The 22,324-nt window shown below is 39.5% G+C and overlaps 1 protein-coding gene across 20 annotated transcripts in view; it reads left to right on the forward strand.

Annotated features, from left to right (window-relative positions):
• DYNC1I1 (dynein cytoplasmic 1 intermediate chain 1) overlaps positions 1-22,324 on the forward strand; it is a 379,244-nt gene that overhangs the window by 45,727 nt on the left and 311,193 nt on the right. For all 20 annotated transcript variants that reach the window (XM_055589767.1, XM_055589774.1, XM_055589771.1 and 17 more), the window contains 2 exons: positions 7,853-7,967; positions 10,705-10,795. In XM_055589767.1, the coding sequence (XP_055445742.1) occupies positions 7,853-7,967; positions 10,705-10,795 (206 nt within the window). The remainder of the gene's footprint in view (positions 1-7,852; positions 7,968-10,704; positions 10,796-22,324) is intronic.

The following is a 22,324-nucleotide window of genomic DNA, read 5'->3' on the forward strand; positions in this document are numbered from 1 at the left end:
CCAGGTTTACCCCAGACTTGAACAGAGCCCTGAAAGTGATCTGCGATAGCTCTATTGTTAGCAATTCCTTCATCTTTCCTGGTGTCAGTTCCCTGTGCTTAACAGGGAAATAGCGGTGTGTTTATTTTGTTCAGTCATGAGGATTAAAAAAGTTGATCTTATAAAGCACTTAGCAATATCTGGGATATGTTGTTGTTCAGTCCTGTCGGACTCTTTGCGACCCCAGGGACTGCAGCATGCCAGGCCTCCCTGTCCCTCAATATCTCCTGAAGTTTGCCCAAGTTCATGTCCATTGAATCGGTGATACCATCCAGCCATCTCATCCTCTGACGTCTTCTTAGCAACTCTGTCCCAGTAACCTGGGACGTAGTTACTACTTAATAAACGTTAGTGTCGAGCAAAGGCTTTTGAAAAAAACTACCCAACCTGAACATTTTAGGAGGAAAATAGAAAATGATGCTAGTGAATTACCATTATTTCCTCAGTGTATGTATTTTTCAGAGTAAATAAGTATGATGGAATTGGTAAAGGGAAAGCTGCATTTTTCTCCTTTGATGAGGGAGTAGATAGTATAGTAGATACTGCTGTATCTACGTTACATCCAGAAGAGATTTTAGTGACCTTCCATTCAGGCCCCTCTTTATGCCAACAACACAACAGAAGCCCAGAGGTGAAGTGCAGCTTTTCTGCCTGTCAGACCTGGAATACAGAACTCTTTTTTTTTTTTTTTTAATTAAATCTTTAGACCATTTAATAAGCATACTATAATAGAAAAGCCATCCTTTCTTTTTCTTAATTTCTTTCACTATTATTTCTAAAGAAATTGTGATGTATGTTCTTTTCCTCTTGTAAAATATTTTTTTAAAACTCCTTTATTGAAGTATAGTTGATTTATAATGTTTGCCAATCTCTGCTGTACAGCTCAGGTATACACAAACACACATTCTTTTTTATATTCTTTTTCATTATGATTTATCACAGGATTTGCAATATAGTTCCCTGTGCTAATCATTAGGACCTTGTTGTTTATCCATTCTAAATGTAATCATTTGCATCTACCAATCCCAAACTCCCAGTCCGTCCCTCTCTCTCCCGCTCTCCCCCTTGGCAGCTAGCAGTCGGATTTCTATGTCTGTGGATTTGTTTCTGTTTTGTAGACAGGTTCATTTGTGCCATATTTTAGGTTCCACATTAAGTGGTATCATACGACATTTGTCGTTCTCTTTTTGACTTACTTCACCAAGTGTGATCATCTCGAGGCCCACACGTGTTGCTGCAAATGGCGTTATTTCACTCTTTTCGATGATGGAGCAGTAGTCCATTGTGTATATGGATCACATCTTCTCTCTTCATTCATCTGTTGATGGATGTTTAGTTGTTCCCATGTCTTGGCTATTTTGAATAGTGCTGCTCTGAACATAGAGGTGCATGCATCTTTTTGAATTATAGTTTTGCCCAGATATTTTCCCAGGAGTGGGATTGCTGGATCATGTGGTGAATTCTATTTGTAGTTTTCTGAGGAACCTCCTTATTGTTTTCCATGGCGGCTGCACCTACTTACATTTCCACCAACAGGGTAGGAATGGAATCTGGGACTCTTAGTTCCCAACTAAATGCCTTTCTGCTATATCGTGTGTCTTTCCTATTATCTCAATCCAACAAATAGTTTATTTTTAATTCTCTGATTTGTTGTGGCGGTGTAGAAATAGCCCACATCTTGTACAAAAACCAGATGCCACATATATTTTTGGTAGCTTTCTAAGAAGGAAACTTTGTATAGTATGGTAGTGCTATGTGTATAGAGATCAGACCTGCTTCCCTACTTTTCTTTTAAGGGAAAAAAGAATGTATTTTGAAGACTTAGAAGCTAAGTGCTGTTTCACACTATAAGCCTGGGAGACCAAGGCAAAAAAAAATCTCTAACAATTATTTTCCAGCAAAGTAAAACATAATTGTGTCACCCTCTGACCTCCTGGCATCTTGCTTCTCTTGGTGCCATTATGCTTTGATTGATGCCATCGTTTATTTGTCCTTGACAGTGAGCATAATGTTTTGCCTTCGGAGATCTCTGCTGTTATATATGCAGTCTTGAGTGAAGCAGAGGTGAGAATTGACAAGGAACGGCTATTCATTTCCATGTGAAGCCAAAAGAAGCATTAAGTTATTATGCTCCCTTTCCTTCAAATGTCAGCACTTATTGTAGTTTTAAAGCACCTGTTATCCTTTACTAATCATCGGTTTCCTTTTAAACTGACATCCTAATATCCAACTTGAATTCCATAGAATTACCACGAAATGCCAAGTGATATGGGAAATCTGGCTCCAAATTACGCTGTCTGCTTCATCCTTGTCATTTCACACATTTGAGGGGAGGAAATTACAGGCAAACAAGACTGATGGAAACAGGCCACCCTTTCTGTTCCTATACCACATAGCTTTGCCTGGTGGGGATTTAGCTTTTATTCAACAGACAGAGCCTTGGCGGGCTGGGGACAGCGCACTGTGGGGGGTGATGGTGTGCAGGACACCTGGACTTGGGGCCTTCCCGGGCCTCCACCTCCTTTTGGAATTAAGGTTTTACATAGTCTTAGTCTCCTTGTTGCTGAACTGACAGGGTGGTTGAAACCTGACTCTGCTCCATGGTAGGTGCATATGTGAGTCACTCTGCTGCTGCTGCTAAGTCGCGTCAGTAGTGTCTGACTCTGTGCGACCCCATAGACGGCAGCCCAACAGGCTCCTCTGTCCCTGGGATTCTCCAGGCAAGAATACTGGAGTGGGTTGCCATTTCCTTCTCCATGTGAGTCACTTGGTCGTGTCCAACTCTTGGCGACCCCAAGGATTGTAGCCTGCCAGCCTCCTCTGTCCATCGGATTTTCCAGGCAAGAATTCTGGAGTGGGCTGCCATTTCTTCCTCCAGGGGATCTTCTCGACCCAGGGATTGAGCCTGCATCTCCTGTGTCTCCTGCATTGGCAAGTGGATTCTTTACCTGCTGAGCCATCAGGGAAGTCTATGGCAATAGAGTTCCAGTCTCCCCTCCCCAGAGTTTCTGGTTTGAAGTATCTAAATAGGGTCAGATTTGGGGATCATTGAACTGTATCATCCTGAAGGTCATCCTGGCTTTCAGGCCTGACCCTTCAAGTCCATCTCCCCTGCAAAAGATCTTTCCTTGGGTCAGATTGTGATGACTTGGTTTGTTCGGAGAGTCCAGTGTTGTATTAATAAGACGCAGGCAGTAGAACTCTGGGTTAACACAGAGGCTTTCAAGCTTCATGTGGCTGGGAAACCTGGTTCCGCCCTTTGCAGGATGGCCTTGAACGGGTCTGGGATCCCTCTGCACTTGGATTCCCCTCTGTAAAATGGAGAGGAGAGTGGGTCCTTCCTCGGAGTTCTTTGAGGATCCAAGGAGGTGGTGCAGGACTGTGAAGACACAGAGGATCTGCTTGGTAAGAAACGGCTGAAACTCTGCTCCTGAAATGGCCCTCACACCAGGCCAGTAAAACCTGCAGACATTCATCAGCATCGATGCTGGGGACTCCATTTTTCAAAAATGCCCCACTGTCGTAGAGTCTTACAATCCAAGGTCCCTAGTTTCCTGGGATGACAGCATTTTGTAGTTGAAAGAAATCTGGAAGTAATCTCTTCTGATCTTTCTTTTTCAAATGCTCTTTGGCCCCAGGGGCTGAGCCTCAGAAGTGATCTGACCTTATCTCCAGTCTCAGGAAGGACCCCCCATTCCAGCCAGTTGTCCAAATCAGAAACCCGGGGTCATGCTTTCAGCACCCCTTCTCCAGCTCCCACTGATCAGGGGGCACAGACAGGCACAATGGCTCTCCCTGTTCCGTTTAATTTCCTTTCTCCCTAAATCCACATTCCAGCCAGCAAGGCTCGGCTTCTTACATTTCACCCCATGGGCCAGGCTCTCTCTTGACAGGAGGAGTTCATGAATATTCTCTCGCCTTGGCTTCTGCTGCTCTGTTAACCACATGTCTTTCAGTTCTCAGCCTGGATGTCTCTTCCTCTAGAAAGCCTTTTCTAGTACCTTTCTCTAACCCATGACTGAGTTAGTCCTATGCCCTATCCCTGACCTTACCAAATTATTTAGCACCATTTACCTATTCATGTATTTTTTTCCCTCACTGAACACAAGCTTTGGGGGACAGGGTTGTATTTGTCATCACGGAGTCAATGTCCAGCACAGATCCTGCCACATAGTAGGTCTTCAATAGAGGAGCACTTCCCTGGTGGCTCAGACAGTAAAAGATTCTGCCTGTAATACAGGAGACCCAGGTTCGATTCCTGGGGAATATCCCCTGGAGAAGGGAATGGCTACCCATTCCAGTATTCCTGCCTGGAGAATTCATGGAGAGAGGAGCCTGGTGGGCTACAGTCCATGGAGTTGCAAAGAATTGGACACAACTGAGTGACTAACATTTTCACTTTTCATATAACTAAGGAGTGAGTGAATGAATGAACAGCTAACCTGGGTAGGGCGGGTCTGAGATGCTGGTCACAGACATTCTTTCCAAGCACCTGCATTTTTTTTCTGTGAATTTCCTTGGAAGCTTCGGATCCTGAGTCTGTGGGATGCTCCACTTGAGGGTCGTTGTCATTGACTCTCGAGTTTAAGATTTTCTAGTTTTTGTCTTGTTTGTAGACAGTTAGAAATAGCCTTAAGCTTATGTTGGAGGAGGAAATGGCAACCCACTCCAATATTCTTGCCTGGAGAGTCCTGTGGACAGAGGAGCCTGGCAGGCTACAGTCCACGGGGTTGTGAAGAGTCGGACACGACTGAAGTGACTTAGCATGCATTAAGCTTATGTTTGTTTTTTTCAGCTTTACTTAGGCTTATATTTTGAATAAAACATGTTCAGAATAAAAAGGAAAGAAAGTGCTCTTTAATTGCTAATCTGAGCGTCAGTGTATTTGCCAGTGTATAAGTCATGTCCAGCTCTTTTGCAACCCGAGGGACTGTAGCCCGCCAGGTTCCTCTGTCCATGGGCTTTCCCAGGCAGGAATACTGGTGTGGGTTGCCATTCCTTCTCCAGGGGATCTTCCCAATCCAGGGATCAAACCCATGCTTCCTGCTGGGCAGTCAGATTCTTTACTACTGAGCCTCCAGGGAGGCCCACTCTAATATGTTTCTTGAATGCTTAATGATGAAAGTTAGAATGAAAGAAAAAAAACAAATTCTGTGCCTTTCTGCCTAGGGCATACATGACAGAAAGTTGTAGATAATATGCCTTCAGTTTATTCAAAAGGAAAAGATTCGATGGCTCTTCTTCTGTTTCACTCTATATGAGCTTCATTGGAACTCGCATTCATTATCCCTGGCACCCTGTTGTCCTTAAATAAATTTTTGTTGAAAGGTTCAATGTTTTTGTTGCTATTGCTAGAATATAGAAATGGCTTTGTTGTGAGCACTGGGTCACTGGGAGTTCAGATGGTGCCTTCTCATGGTAGTGTGGGAAAGGAGCTTTCTGAATGGGGTGTAGCTGGTGGAAACGCTCCTGAATGGTGTATCATTCTTAGATTCGATGTCTATAACATAACAGTTACCAAAGGCAGTTGTTTCATTCATTCAGCATTTGCAAACTGATCGTCGACTGTGTGGCAAGCCTGGATCTAGATGTGAGGATATTAGTTGTGAACAAAATAAACACATACCTATTCTCAGTGAAGTTGACAGTCCAGTCGGTTACGGCTCATCTCTTCACTGTAAAACCATGCTATGCCATTTTGGCTTCCTGAGACAAATTTTGCTTATCTTGTTTTTTTTTTTTTTAATTTATATTTCAGTAGTGACAGTGGTGATTCCCTTTTCTTTCATTGCCCCACTTTCCCTTCAGTCCTTTTTTTAAATTTATGATAGGTGAGCGTTGATATGTAGTTCTGTCTTTGCCTCTGGGCTTCCCAGGTGGTGCTAGTGGTAAAGAACCAGCCTGCCATTGCAGGAGACGTAAGAGACGTGGGTTTGATCCCTGAGTTGGGGAGATCCCCTAGAGGAGGGCATGGCAACCCTCTCCAGTATTCTTGCCAGGAGAATCCTGTGGACCAAAGAGACTGGCGGGCTATAAAGACCATAGCGTCACAAAGACTTAGACACAGCTGAAGTGACTTAGCATGCACACATCTTTGCCTCTGTTGTATGCATAACCTTTGGAACTTGCTAGTTTAAATGTTAAAATTGAGAAAGAAAGTGAGCTTTCATATCTTCCAAGATTAAACTGCCATTGCAGAAATCTCATGGATTACATGAGCGAGCCTGAATCTTCTATATCCTCTTTAGCCCTTATCGATCCCCATCATGGCAGTTTTCCCTCTGATGAGAGAGAGCCAACTCATTGGAAAAGACCCTGATGCTGGGAAAGATTGAGGGCAGGAGGAGAAGGGGGTAACAGAGGATGAGATGGATGGCATCACCAACTCAATGGACATGAGTTGAACAAATTCCGGAAAATATGAAGGACAGGGAAGCCTGGTGTGCTGCAGCTCATGGGTTTGCAAAGAGTCAGACACGACTTAGTGACTGAACAACAAAGACATCACATACCTGAGTGTATTTTAAGCCTGAGGTGAATAAAACAGAAGCACTGAGCCCTCACTGTGTGCAAAGATGCATTCTGCTTCTAGTCGGCGTGTAGGTTACCATCTGGGCGTAAGTCAAAGTTGCATGAACACTTTCTGTTGTAGATGCCACGACGGAAATTATGCTTTTCTGCTTTGAAATGTTCTTTGTACTCCTGAAAGAGGTAATGTGTCTGTGAGGGAGCCCAGCTTGCCCCCGGAGAGGAAGGTGTGTCTGATAAGTGGATAATTGGCTTTTGACAAACTCTGAGACAGTCTCACTCCTGGAAACTCACAAAGCCTTGTTGTGAAGTAGCTGCACATCAAATAGGATGTTATCATGTTTCAGATGTGGGGCAAACGCCTTGTCTTAAGTAGTAATTGTGTTCTGAAAAGAAAAGAAACCCGAGCATTTAATTCCTCCCAGAATTCCACCGCCAACCTTCTTTAACCTGTATTTTGGCTTATTGCTATTTTGACTTGTTGCTTTTCCTTTAACTTTCCCACCAAGCATTCTAGTTTCCTCATTTCAAAGAGACAGACTGGGCATCAGAAGCTCATACAAAGTGTGTCTTCTCCAAGAAAGCACTTGGGGAAAAGAGTATATCTCTCCTAAATGACTTTTTGTTTTATATTTTTCCATGTGCATAATTTTCTCCTTTGAGTTAATATGTATAACAGAAGCCTATGAAAATCAGAATTATGTAACAATACTTAGATAAGTATTGTTCACATGCCTTAATAAAAATTTTAGTCTGGTTTATTGAAACCATGGTAAACTTAGAATACTGATACGATAATGTATTTTACAGTTACAGATTTTCATAACTAATCTTACAGCCAGACACCAATAATTCCTTGTTTGCATAATCCCAAATGTGAGGCATGAATATTACAAATGCACACTCATCAAGAACTGATAATATGTCTTCCCAGAAGGGACACGGGTATCTAAATAACTAGACAGATTTATTTTTTTTTTGTTTAAATCCACATCCAAGTTAGAAATATTTTGTCTTGATGGTTTCTTCTGAGACCAAGTGAGAAAAACTCTCCTCTAACGTGTGATAGAGGCAGGGAAAACGCCTTCAACCCGAAGAGAAAGTACTGGGTTAGTAGTTATTAAATGGAGCAGTTACAATGTTTTTTCATCCTTTATACACATGTTTATATCTATTTAGGGCTTTTGCCTGGTCTTTGCTCCATTCATTTACCATTTTCAATTTCATCCAGAGGCATACATTTAGCTTGGTTACTCACTTTCTCACTGGCGTCTACTTTTTGTAGGCTGACATGCAGCAGAAGAAAGAACCCGTTCCAGATGACTCTGACCTGGATCGCAAACGCCGAGAGACGGAGGCCCTGCTGCAAAGCATCGGGATCTCGCCAGAGCCCCCTCTAGGTACTTTAGAGTGCTTTGTGTTTTAATATAGCCTCAGATTTGACTTGTGTCGGATATACCATGTCCAGCGTTTACTGTTCTTTTACATCTCCTTTTGCTTTTATGTTTTAAGAAATGCTTTGGCTTACGGTTCAGGTGTATTTATTTTTGGAATTGAGGGGGCTGGAAGGAGACAGGAGGACAGATTGTAGAGTGGTTAGCAGTTGGCTGCTTACTGGCTGATGCTGCAGTCAACCTAATCCACTGCATTACTGTTAGAGTATCTTAGCCTTGTTAAATGAGTTACCGCTGGTAAATACCAGAAATCGCGAGATGAAGAAGAAAAACTTGATTTCCATTGCTGAATCCCAGCCTCTCTCTGCCAACCTAAATACTGTGAATCTGGTTATGAATTTCATAACCACCCCAGGCACAGAGTTATTCTATGATGAAAATAGAATGCTCGGTGGGAAACTTAAAGGAAAACTTGAAATGGTGGCAGATTAGCAGCTAATTAACATGTTTAAATTTCTTTGACTCTGTTGTATATCTTGGTTTCATTGCTAATCGGCATCTTTACTGCAGCACCCTTACTCCAACTCATTCATACCTGGTTACTTGTCCATGATCTCATTTTATTCAGGGTTTGGATGTTGAACTATTTCTTTTATTTTTGTTGAAGGTAACTTGTACATAATATGTTTATTCTGTCATTATACATCACTCATAAGTTATTTTATTTTTCTTTATCCATTTGCTTTCCATACATTTCAGAGTAATCCCAGGGTGTCTGTAAAACTATGTGATATCCAATATAGTAAAACAAAAGCTTTAAAAATAATACATATAAATAAAGATAGTATCAGATCCCCTTTTATAAATCGTTCATCTTCTAATTAATTCCATCATTGGCTTTTATATTAACATAAATTTTCATTTTTTCCATAATTACTTAAATTAACAATAAAAATTATCCCATGAACAATAAAATGGCAAGTGTGTGTATCAATATAAGTAAGTAAAAGGGCAAAATATAATAATCATATAAATTATTAAGTATTTCTGGATATAATTCAGTACATACACACAAAACTAAATACCGTGAAAAAACATTTTATACTCAACCTCAGTGTGTATTAATAGTAAGTAGAATCATATGTCTAACAATGATATAATAACCCCCAATAAGACGTTGATTATTTTGTTAGTTTCTTTGTGGAATGGGAGATGTAACCCACAGGATATTTGAGTGATGGGTCTTCTATGACAAGCTGACAAACCTTTTTATTACTTAGTTGACAAGTAATACATGTTAGACCCTTGGCAATTGTATTTTTGCCTCAAAATAGCCTTTGAAGTTCTGCTGCAGTGTGAACACTGGTTAAACACAACCATAGGATATTTGTTCTCCCCTAACCTGCATAAAGCCAGCAATTAAACCTTAAGAGCAAAACCGTTTAAATATCCCTAAACCATGACCAAATTCTGAACTATCCTGTCATCCCTGCCAAAGGGCTCTGGGAAAAGTGGACCCCGTTTTCAGCTTTTATCCATCTCTCTGACTTACCCTCTGACTTACTGCAAAGGGTAATCAGTGAATTAATTGTAGAACCACGTGAAAATTCCTAGTTTCTCGACAGATCTGCCATTGTGTTATAGGATTTGGGCAACATAGTTAAACCCTTTACCTTATTAAATAAATAAAAGGAAATTGCACATGATTGAAACCAAATGGGAATCTACACTATGTATTGAAGTTTCTTGCTGCCCATATGGCTTCTCTGGCAAGAGTGATACTGAGATCCCGTTCTCATCTGGCCTGGAGCCACCTTGGCTATTTGGTGCAGCTTCTATCTGAAGGACGTTTGGCTTGTTTCTGAAAGATAGAGGGGAAAAATCCATTTGCATTTCCTCTAATTTATTTTCTTTTACTACCCTTGCTTTGAGAGTTCTAGTCTGCACTGACCTTGCTCTTTGAACCTGTTTCTCCTGTCTTCAGAATGGCGGTTTGCCTACGTGTACACGGCAGTGCTTTCTAGAGCTGCCAGATGCAAAGAACACAATTCCCAAACACAGTAAACAGTGCAAGGGATGAAACTATTAATTAAGTGTAAAAATAAAGCAGCCTGGCATTGTGCTTTGTTTTGAAAGAGATTTTTAAATTATTGGGTTCAACATTTACCCTTTTCTCTATCTGTCGTTTAGTCTCTCATAGCAAATGCAGTTTATACTCCACAGACAATAGACTTTCCTCCAAGAAATGCAAAACATGTAGCAGACTTCTCTGCCTCCCTGTGACCTTCTAAAATTCCTCAGAATCACTTATTTCATAATCATTTAAAGTTTTATAGACACCTCGTTTTATTTTGAATAGGTCACATCTATACTAACAAAATAAAGTGGAGGATTAGAATTATCTGGATAGTTCATGCTAGAGAGGGGTTTGCCTTGAAGTATCCAGGTAACTGTTTTGATTCTCCATTTTACTTTGTTAAGGTGGACATGGCCTTAGAATCTCTAAGTTAATTCTGTCTAAATTCATTTCAAATTTTAATTTCCAAAGTATGAAAAATTCACTGGACTCTTTTCCTTTTCTTTTCTTTCCTTTTTTTTTTTTTTCCTTATCCCATCTCAATCTCTCCTGGCCATACAATCACTTTAATTTGAGCCCGTTTGTTTTGATTTATCTGACACTGCTCTTCCCCAGTGCAGCCGCTGCATTTGTTAACATGGGATACCTGTTATTTTCATTATTTAGTCCCAACCCCTATGTCTCCCTCCTCGAAATCAGTGAGCACTCCCAGTGAAGCTGGAAGCCAAGACTCAGGCGACCTGGGACCGTTGACAAGGTAAGAATTGTCCCTTCACAAAGGCCGTGGTGGGATGTGAATAATACCTCCCTCCCTCTCCCCTAAAAAAAGGCAAGAAACCAAAAGTCTGAAAAACCACACCATTCTGTTGCATGTTGTTAACTGTGCCTTCCTCTTTACGTATCAGTCATTTTTTTATGTTTACATTTTGGTGGCTTGCTATTTTTGGTGACATAGGATTGACTTTGAACCCTTGAAGTGATAAGTATCACTCTTCCGTGAATAGGCTAATTTGACACCACGTGTCTTATTTGACAAAGCACAAGCATATCCATTGGCTTCAGTTTAAAAGAAAGTAGGGAAGGACCAAAGACAAACGAAATATGTATCTAGCTTCTCATTATTCTACCTTGGTTTTGGTTTCCATGAGAATCTTTGTAACACGGAGATGTTGTAACCCTAAATTTACTTTTTCAAAAGTCTTGTTTATTTGCTTAATAGAGTTGACAAATTTGAGAACTCGGTCCCCAAAGTGTTTTTATTATCATTATTAATTATTATAATCATCAGGATTAACTGCTTCATTTTTGTCAGTTGCCAAACTTTTATTACATTAGGTATATTCCAAGATTATGTAACGAACTTCTCAAAGCCGATATAGACATTCTCTAATTTGACCACTGAGGGAACATCCAAAATGTAGCAATGTGACAGGAGAAAGGAGATGGCTCATTAATATGCACGGGGTCATGGAAACGTTCTTAATCCAGGTGTCCTCAGCAGTGTTCCCACATGCGGGTGCCCGGAGGCAGGCGATAGAGATGAGTGGGGAGTGGGGCCTTTGGCAGCTTGTTAGCTAGCACTCCCTTTATAAATCTCAGATGGTCTCTTCACAGCTCTTGGGCTTGTTGAGCTCAGATGGGAACATGGACCAGTTTTTCCACACTTTTCAATTTTTCATGAGAAGCTAAGAATGCAGATATTTATGCAACAGTCTCATAGACATTAAATATTAATGACTTTGTTAAAAGGAGTTGTGAGCTAGATTTGGCTCATGAGTTGGTGATGTCTGACCTCTCTGACTTTTGAAATAATCATAAAGCATTTTAATAAAGTTGCGATAAAAGAAGCAACCATCCACAGCCCCAGCATTCTAACAGATCAGCCTTTGTCTTGTCAGGGTACTTCTCAATCCTTATCTACCTGTGTATATGTCTTGCTACTGTATATGCTCCTGGAGGAAGTGAAGTGAAAGTCGCTCAGTCATGTCCGACTCTTTGCAACTCTATGGACTTATACAGTCCACGGAATTCTCCAGGCCAGAATACTGGAGTGGGTAGCCTTTCCCTTCTCCAGGGGATCTTCCTAACCCAGGGATCAAACCCAGGTCTCCCACATTGCAGGCAGATTCTTGACCAGCTGAGCCACAAGGGAATTCCTGGAGGAGAGGTATACAATTTTGCATTTTTCTCTGTTCACTTAACACCTTATTATGAGCATTATCTTCTGATGGTCCTTTGTTTTCAGAAAAGCCTCGGCAATTTTGGTAGAGGAAAACAGAGAAATGAGAATAGGGTTAGCCTGTGTTGTAGGATTTTTAGCTTTCTGAAATCAATACATAAGACTAAAATGATTTCACCAATACCTGTCTGTTCATGTGTTTCAGACTTGAGTGTTTTGTCTTCATAGGGTCTTTTGAAACAGGTTGGACAGTGCTTTCAATTTGAGAAAAGGGAACATAGAGGCTTTTGTGGGCACCAGGCTGGTTTGTGTTAGCAAACTGCCTTTGTGGTTTGGAGTAGCACACGTCTTGCCCTCATCTTTTGCTTTGAACACTTCAAAAGGTCTTTGAGGGTGGGGGAGGAAAAGTAATAATAACACAGCATGTAAGATCTAACATTTATACAAGAGCTGGCACAGTGTAATCACGTTCCTTAGGGGTCCATTGGCCTATCATTAAGGTGATGTATTTGCCTGTTTCTGCACAGCGATGGCATTGTGTCAGCGGTGCTTAATGTCCAGGCCTCCACCGGCAGTGTTAAATACTATTACCGACTTCATGGTCGACGAGCCCTTTTGAAAACTTCTGGAGAAAGTTGACTGATGCTGTTAGCACTCTGGGGACAGCAGCAGTTATTCTGTTGGAGGGAACCTCATTCCTTTCCCCTTCTTACATGATTTTTTTAACTTAACCACTTTGGAAGAGGTGCTATCTACTTCCACATCACACAAACTCCACAAACTCCAACTAGCTTCAGTTCTTTATAGAAACATTCTGGCAAGAGCGGGCAACTGAAAGTCAAGGAGTATATCCCTTGCGAAGTGCAGGTTTCATAGGGATGCAAAAAAACCGGCATTGAGGAAATGATTTTTCAGAAGAACGGAGCACAGGGTTGGCTTGAGAAGGCATTAGGAATAGCTTAGTAAACTGTGCCCTTGTTTTGAACTTAGGCACATTCCATGCAAATTTATGTTTTTGTTTCCATAAAGTATATATATGCGAGTAAAATTTCAGAGGAATGTTATATTTCAGTTTTTTAAATTCTACTTGGAATGTCTTTTTCTGTAGAAGAAACATCTTTGAAAGCAGTTACTGTTAACTCTAACACTTCATAAAACACGAGACTGAGAAAAGCACTTGGTAATTCCTAAGAATATAACTCTATAGCCATAAATTTGCATATTTGTGTAGAGTTTGGAGTTTTTGAAGAATGGAAAATCTTGCAGAAGATAACTTAGGAATCAAAGCAACACATCTGGTCCTACCTAAAGGTACACATAAATTCTGCCATTCATTTGCCAGACTTTCAAACCAAAACTACAGTTTGCTTTGCAGAGCCAGAATTAGCAAACACTTCTTATATAACCCCTGTAAGTGGTTAATTTGGAAATTGGCATACTTAATATGCCCTATTATAAAGAAAAGGTTAAATAGTGCTTTAAACATATGAAATATAACAAAATTTTCTTTTATTGATTTTTAAGAGCAGTTAAGTGCATTTTCTAAACTGAGTGAATAGAGAGTAGACATATTTAACATTTTTTCAATTATACTAGTGTAATTTTTAAACTTAGAGTATCATAATTTGTGTTCCAATTTCTGCTTCTGTAGTTATAGCCTGCTTCTCATTTTCAATTTACATTTGTTGTACTTTTCTCTTTCTCATAATTAGTTTTGGTGGAGTCAATTAATCATTGCTTGTTTAAACATACTGAACAAAGAACAAGCTCTTGGGTTTCAAAAAATTAACTTATTAATACAAAATTTGAAAGACTAGTTTTACATATAAATGTAGATGGAAAAAAGTCCTAATATATTGTTTGCAGCTGGAATCTAATACAGTATTAAAAGGATACAATGTTATGCTTAATTGTGTTGGATTCAAAAATTCAAGGATATTCTAATATAGAAAAATGTTCCCTTAATTCAGCATATAAAAAGGTCAAAGAGGGAAAAGTAAATATTGTAGTATATACTGAAATGGTACTTGCAAAATGTAAATATCTAGTCTCATATTTTAAAACTTAGTAAACTAGGAATATAAATGTTTTTCTCAATATGATAAAGAATATTAATTTCAAAGCAAGAGCTTACATCTTTGATACATGAGAGTGAAGCATTAGCATTTTATAGCTCTTAAGGAATGATTTATGTTTAGTTGAATACATGTCTCTCTTCCTCAGGAAATGATAGGTTCCTTGCAAGAAGGGAGTAAGTCATATTTGTGGTTGTGTCCATATAATAGGTGTTAAACATTTATTGAAAGAATCAAGTATCATCCTACTTTTTACAGGGCATGGAGGCACAGGGAGAATAAATAATTTTCTCAGGTTCACACAGGACATAGCTACAATGCCAGGTTTGAACCTGGGCAGGTTAATACAAGTTTCCACAATCTATACCTCAGCCCTACATCATCTCTAACAGCAATTGCTATGTGATACACAACCTACTCCATAAGGTAATCATGATTAAACAAATTAGTATCTGTAAAGCACCAGGAAAGGAGTCTGACATATATTAAGAATATGTGAGTTTTAGCTATTAGGTTGATGAAGAAGTAATTGTGGTTTCAGACAGTGAATTTTAAATCATTAGAACTAGGCTCAAACACATTTTTAGTAATCAAAATAGGAACCATTACAATCAATACATTTTTGCCAATGAGAAATGTTTGTTTGTTCCTGTAGCATAAAAACCCATCTTCAGGATTCAAGGGACTCGCAGAAAGCATTTTCTGTCTCCTGCTTGTTGTGGAAGCATTTTGCCTGCAAATGGTTTTTGAGATGCTTGAAGCAGTGGTTGTTGGTTGGCAAGAGGTCAGGTGAATATGATGGATGAGGCAAAACCTCCTAGTCCCATTCATCCAACTTTTGAAACTGGTTGTGCAATGTGTGGTCAGGCATCATCAAGGAGAAAAATTGGGCTCTTTTTGTTGACCAGTTACAGGTCATTTTGTTGACCAGTTACAGGTCATTTTGTTGACCAGTTACAGGTCAGCTGCAGGCATTGCAGTTTTCGGTGCATCTCATTGATTTGCTGAGCACACTTCTCAGATATAACGATTTCGCTGGGATTCAGAAAGCTGTAGTGGTGGGCAGCAGACCACCAAACAGTGACCATGACCTTGTTTTGGTCCAAGTGTGGTTTTCAAAAGTGCTTTGGAGCTTCTTCTTGGTCCAACCACTGAGCTGGACATCTGCGATTATAAAATCCACTTTTCATCACACGTCATAACCCAATCAAGAAATGGTTCATTGTCGTATAGAATAAGAGAGCACTTCAAAACGACAATTTTTTGATTCTTGGTCAGCTCATGAGGCACCCACTTATCCAGCTTTTTCACCTTTCCAATTTGCTTCAAATGCCTAATGACCATATAATGGTCGATGTTGAGTTCTTTGGCAGCTTCTCAGGTAGTTGTAAGAGGATCAACTTTGGTGATGGCTCTCAATTGGTCGTTGTCAGCTTCCAGTGGCCACCCACTACGCTGTTCATCTTCAAGGCTGTCTGTCCCTTGCAAGACTTCTTGAACACTTCTTGAACGTACACTGCACTTATGTTCATTAGTAGTTCCCAGGCTGAACGTGTGGCTGTTGCGAGTTGTGTCTGCTGCTTTATGACCCATTTTGAACTCAAATAAAAACATCGCTCAAATTTGCTTTTTGTCTAACACGATTTCTGTAAGTCTAAAATAAATGTAAAATACACAGTAGGTAATAAGTCATTAGCAAAAAAAAATAAGGCAAAAAATGCTCATTAAAATGAAATATGCTGCTGTTGCTGCTAAGTCGCTTCAGTCGTGTCCGACTCTGTGCCACCCCATGGAAGCCCATCAGGCTCCCCCGTCCCTGGGATTCTCTAGGCAAGAACACTGGAGTGGGCCGCCATTTCCTTCTCCAATGCGTGAAAGGGAAAAGTGAAATTGAAGTCACTCAGTCGTGTCTGACTCTTAGCGACCCCATGGACTGCAGCCTACCAGGCTCCGCCTTCCATGGGATTTTCCAGGCAAGAGTACTGGAGTGGGGTGCCATTGCCTTCTCCAAAATGATATATAACATAACCATATTTATTTAAAGATGTACTCCAATATCAAATGGCAAAGTTCAGCAATTGCAAAGCCGCATTACTTTTGCACCAACCTAATGTCACTGTTTGATTTACCCTAATCCTTAATTCCTAATCTTCAGATATTTGACCAGAAATGAATCTATTTAAGTGATAATAATTCAGCCCACATTTATTCTTACAGACATGGATGGCTTACAAGGGACTTTGCTTTAGGGCTGTTCTCATGTTTGGCTGAGACCCCTTGGGCTTCCCAGTGACAAAGCTAAATTAGAGAACGCATTGGCTTGTGGAAACTAGGAGAGTATTGACATCATAAAGTTTACTATACACCAGGGCATGGGCTACATACTGTCCAAAACTTGATTTAAAAGGAATACTTTCAAAGTGATTTCAAAGATAAAATATGTCTCAATATGATAACATATTGTGCAATCTCTTACTACATAACCTCCTTAACAAGATAGAAGATGACTGATGTTTGAATTTTGTGACAAGTGGCCTGGGTGGATGGATAGTAATACAGTAATTCAATTGATTTCTGTCCTCCTTTTGGACCATCTATGGCCTTAATACCATCACTAAGTTCTACCTTCCAATCAGTCAAGGACACTCAAGCACCCCCCCATTTATTTTTAATAATCTCTTATTATAGAAATAATATCAGTTCATTTTATACAATTAGAAAAGATAAATGAGCAAAAGTAGAAAAAATTACATTCCTATGGAGATTATGCATTAGCATTCTTAATACCTTAGTGTATATTCTTTCACACAGATGTATGTCATCATATATATGATAAATGATGTCATACTGTACAAACTGAAGAACTTGCTTTTCTATTCAAGTATTTCTATTTTTCCATTTCAGTACATTTTCAACTTATCTACTATATATACCATCTTCAGATTTCCCCAATTGCTCCCAACATAATCCTGTTGTATTAAAATTGTCTTCTTTCCCAGCTGTCAATACCTATCAGCTAAAACCCTTATATCCTTGATTTTCTGTACAGAGGTGAGGCCTCTCCCAAGGGGACCTTAGAGAAGCAGAAACAGAAGTCTCTTCTGAACAGGAGAACAGAAGTATAGAGGGAGTGGATTAGGGCTCTTTGGGGCTTCTAGCGTCGTGTGCATAGCAGACCAGAACTGAAACCGATGTCTGCAGATACTCTGCTGTTCGATCTGAACGGTAGGCTTCCATATAGTTCATGTTGTTTTATATTGAAAAAATACTTTGGGTAAAATTCAGATATTTAATGAACTCTACCTTTCCCTGATCCACTTATTGCCTAGTGAACTCACGAATAAGGCAGTTAGAATAGTTTATTCATGGTCAACTTGTACTGGCTGCACCTCTCACCACTTTTTTCTCGTGATTTGAGGAGAGGAAAGTGTGTTCAGGGGCTCCGTGAGCTTAATGCCCAACACAAAATCCTCAGGACTTTCAACTTCATCCACAATTGGACTCCATTGGATTATCTGGCACTCTATGAACCTCAGCGGATTTTTACCTCTTTTTGGTGAAACCATCCTCATCTTTTAAGGTGCTCTGATAACTCAGAGGCTAAAGGCAAGACGTTAAGGAGGTTTTAGTAAAGGTGAAAAAGTACAACTCAATAATGCCAAACCTAGGGGGGAATTTAGTAAGACTATTAAGATTTTGTATATACAAAATTCATTAAATTATCTTTATGTAAAGAGGAGTTGGCAGGATGCTTGCTACCAGCTAATTGGACTTCAGGGAGACTGAAAATCTCTCATTCGAGGCTATTTAAAAGTCACTGTCATTGCAAATTAAAATAAAATGTGTTCTATAGGATTTTTTTTCTTTATGTAGCACATGGACTGACTAGTTAAAAATTGTTGCTATCTTGTCAGGCAGAGAGTACTGTATATAACCATATGGTTATAGTAACAGGGTAAGCATCTATTTTTAGCAGAGTTGCTGAGCTTTCTTCCAGAGAGACAACTTATTGGATAGCAGGTCCTTTATGGAAGATTTGGGGAAAACACATCCTTTTTTTCTGATGGGAAGTCTCGCATTTCTCTTTGAATCCAGTGCAGATGGACTTCCTGCATGACTCAGAGTGGCCTGTGTCAGAGCTCCTTGTTAGGGCTTCGCTGTTAGCCAGTGGAGGGAAGATTCTCACCCAGTCAATTAAGAAAGAGGCTTGGTATAAGTATGTGTTGCACTGTTCCAGTTTTATTTCTGACATCAGAAAATCTTTATCATCATCACTGCCAGTCCAAAGTAAGGAAATCATTGAGGCTGGAAAGCAAAACATTAACTCATTATTTAAATGTCATTCTTAATTAATTGACATCACATTAACGATTCTGACAGGCTGAGTGATATGATAGATATTTAAATGTCTTTGTTATTCAATGTATTCCTTTTGGGAATGGCACTTAGATAAACAGTTTGGGGATGACACTGACTGGGGATTTTCTCTTGGGCAGTATGCTCACATTGGCCCAAACTTTTCTTTATCGGTTTAGTGACTAGTGATTTGTTTGATATAGAAGACATGTGAGACAAGAGTCTAGAAAAACTCTGGTACTCAGAGTACCCTGCCCTTGAGCAATCTTTCTACCTCTTCAAGATAAGCTTTCCTTCTTCGGTATGGAATTGAGTCTGAAAACTCTTCTGGAACCATGTGATGGCGTCATGCCACACAGACTGAGTTCTTCAGAAGTGGCTTGCAGAGATGAAGGAAATCAGGCAGACATGCCCTGATGTATGCTCTCATTTTTTTTACATAAAGAAAGTAAAAACTGTTTCTTAGGGAACCAACTTGCCCTCATACTTAACACCTATCCGCAGAAAATGCAGGTAAAGACCATTCATTTGTTCATTCGTTGATCACATTCATTCAATAAACAGTTAAGAATCTATCGTACAACACAATAAATGCTAGACCTACAAGGAATACAACAATGAAGGAATTCTTCTCTCTTCTAAAGATCCCACTTCCAGTAAATGACATATTTAATTTGAAGCTGTCTGAGGATATGTTTCTATGTAGTTACAGCTCTTGAGTATTTGTACTCATAGAGGTGAGCAATAATATCATAAAGCATTATTCCCAGGTGCAGTTAATTTGTATATTCTTGTGGGACAAGTGCTTTTGATTCATTACTTAGAGTCTTGATATTAGGTCTTGATATTAGGTACTTGGTAAATTTATTTATTGAGGTAGGGGTGTGTGGGTGTGTGTGTATGTGTGTGCATGTGTATACACACTTATGCACATGCACAGTTTGCAGAAACCTCAATGGGATGGGTGCGGGGTGAGTGAAGAGATGAGGACCCAGGTAAAAGCTGGGTAGTGCAAGGTTGCTGGGCTAGTTGCCAGAAGTGGCCTTTGCTCAAGGGGAGCTGTTGGCAGTGGTCAGAGCACTCAGATATAAAGCAAGGATTTCCTAGCAGAAACAAGGCAGAAACCAGTTACTGGGCTCAGGGCAGAAAGGCAGATGGGACTAACAGTGTGTTTGTCTTGACGCTGAGGCCCCTGGGCTTGGTAACAGTGCTCCTTATATCCTTCAGCCCATCTGTACTTGGTTTTAAAGCTTGATGCAGGGCTACCATTGAGGTCAAGTGGATTGCAGGTTGGCAAAGAGAACTGTGGGATAAGAAGCGCAGTCCCATAGAGAGACAAGCTATTTGTGAATGAGGTTATTGAGGACAAATAATATTTAGAGAATAAGGCATTTGAGTTGGGTCTCACATGGTGGCTATGCTTTGGACAAGTAGAGATGGGAGAAAGGGCACTCCAGATAATACAGAGGGAGAGGTGGGAGACAGGAGACATGTGGGGTGTAGAATGTGTGTGAAGGAGTATGAAAATACATCAGAGTCTGGGAGGCAAGTATGGCCTTGGATTCCTAGTCCTATATTTGGAGCCAGGAAAATATTGAATTTACCTGGCAACTTACTAAAAATACAGATACCTAAGGCATAGATCTGAGTTGAGGTCTGGACCACTGCATTTTTGTAATGCTTTCAAAATTTGAGGATGTGTTTGGGGGAGCCATAGATCTGATAAAAAGGACAGAAAATGTGAATGAGGATTGTGGTGCTAGAGAAGGAAAGAAAAGCCTGACGAGACAAGAAAAGGTTAAATGCTTTTGGTGTTACGGATGGATATGCCCAAAAAGCATGTGGAAAGGAGAAACTTTGAGTTCAAGGATGATGAGGAGTTTAGGGTTATCTTTTGAAGAAGATATGTGGGCATCTTGGAGATCATCTGTAGCTATAGAGGTGAGGGGAGAAGAAATTACTCTGGTTGGGCAATGTCTGTCTGTATGGGGATGGAAAGAATAAGGACCCTTCCAGAGGTATAATGAGAAGTGAAAAAGACATCAGAACATTTAGGGTCAGGAACACTAAAAGAAATAACATGCTTATGAAGGAGCCAGTAGTCACCAGAATCATAGAGATCAAGTGTGAGAAACAAGAATAAGCCATGGGATTTGATGGGTTAGTGGTCGTCATTTTCATCATCATCGTTTTTGTTATTTACCACTTGTGCTGTTTTATTTCCATAGGGTGAGTTCCTGGGAGTGAAACAAGTTCCAGAGCAATTCTGTGTTTGTGATTCTTGCTCCACGCTGGGGTGTTGCTTTCCCAAAGAACTGTACTAATTTAAAATGCCACTGGCAGTAGATGAGAGTGCCTCAGCCACGTTGAATATTAGCATTGCAAATGATGGATTTTTTCTTTTAAAAATTTTTTTATTAAATTTTATTTTTTAAATTAAATTTATTTATTTTTAAATGAAACAGAGATGAGTATTTTTAATGATAAAATGTACAATTCACTAAGAAGATAGACATCATAAACCATCAGACAGCTAACAATAAAGAAACAAAGATATAGAAAACAAAATCAGAAGAAATATAAGGGAAAAGAAAAAAGTATATAATCACAGTGAGACATAGTAACATTTTTCTGAGAATATCAAGTGCAGAAAAATAAGAATAGGAGCATCTTAAATGATGTCATTAATAATTTAAATATGATAGATTTCTATTTACATTAATCTTACAGCCTACACAAATATATTTAACATTTTGTATTTCATATGTTGTTATCAGATGTCCATAGGACATTTAGAAAAAGTGGCAAAAAGATAAACATTACTAAATTTCAAAAAATACAGTTCTTCTTTTTGTGATTCAGTTATACATATACACATATATTACCTTTGAAATTATTTTCCAATATAGGTTATTACAAGATATTGACTATAGTTCCCTATGCTATACAGTACATCCTTGTTGCTTGCTGCACATCTGTTTTTTTAAATTAGAAATCTAGCATTCTGTTCATACTAAGTCAAACAAGTGGAATCAAAATGGCAAATGATGGTTCTTAATGACTGCCTTCCAAGTGTTTATCAGACATCTCTTTCTTATAACCAAAACCAAAAAAAAAAAAGGTAAGAGCAAAGATGCTCTTTAAGGGAAAAATATTAAGACTGTCTACTCTGGAGTCTAAGAAAATGGGAAGAAGACGGGAAGCTACCAACGTGCTCTGAACAGGAAGAAATGAACCACTCATCAGACAGTGTGGTTATACAACACAGACATCATGTCTCTTACTCCTACGTTATGCTTTCCATGGAGGGCCAGGGATTGTTTTGTTTTGTTTGAATTTTTACTTCCTTCTATCTAATAAACTGAGCAAATAAGATTGGGCCAATGAAGAGAGACTTTTGTAGCAAGCTGGATAGTAAAAGGGTGTGATATAAACTTCTGTATGTCTCTTAATGGGTTCACTGCTAGTTTGAATAATTTTGGTGTCTGTCATATTCTTTTTCTTTATAAGAAATATTGAAAAACAGATTGTTTCTCAGATGATTAACTGTTATATGGTAGGCCTTTTTAGATGAGATACCAGAGGTACAGTGTTCGACATGTTTAGTATCCAATAAGTGAGTGATTATTTACCATGTGTGGGAAGATTCTGTATATACAAGTTTGAAACAAGTTGG

Source organism: Bubalus kerabau, chromosome 8 (genome assembly GCF_029407905.1).
Source record: "Bubalus kerabau isolate K-KA32 ecotype Philippines breed swamp buffalo chromosome 8, PCC_UOA_SB_1v2, whole genome shotgun sequence".
Taxonomy (NCBI): Eukaryota; Metazoa; Chordata; class Mammalia; order Artiodactyla; family Bovidae; genus Bubalus; species Bubalus kerabau.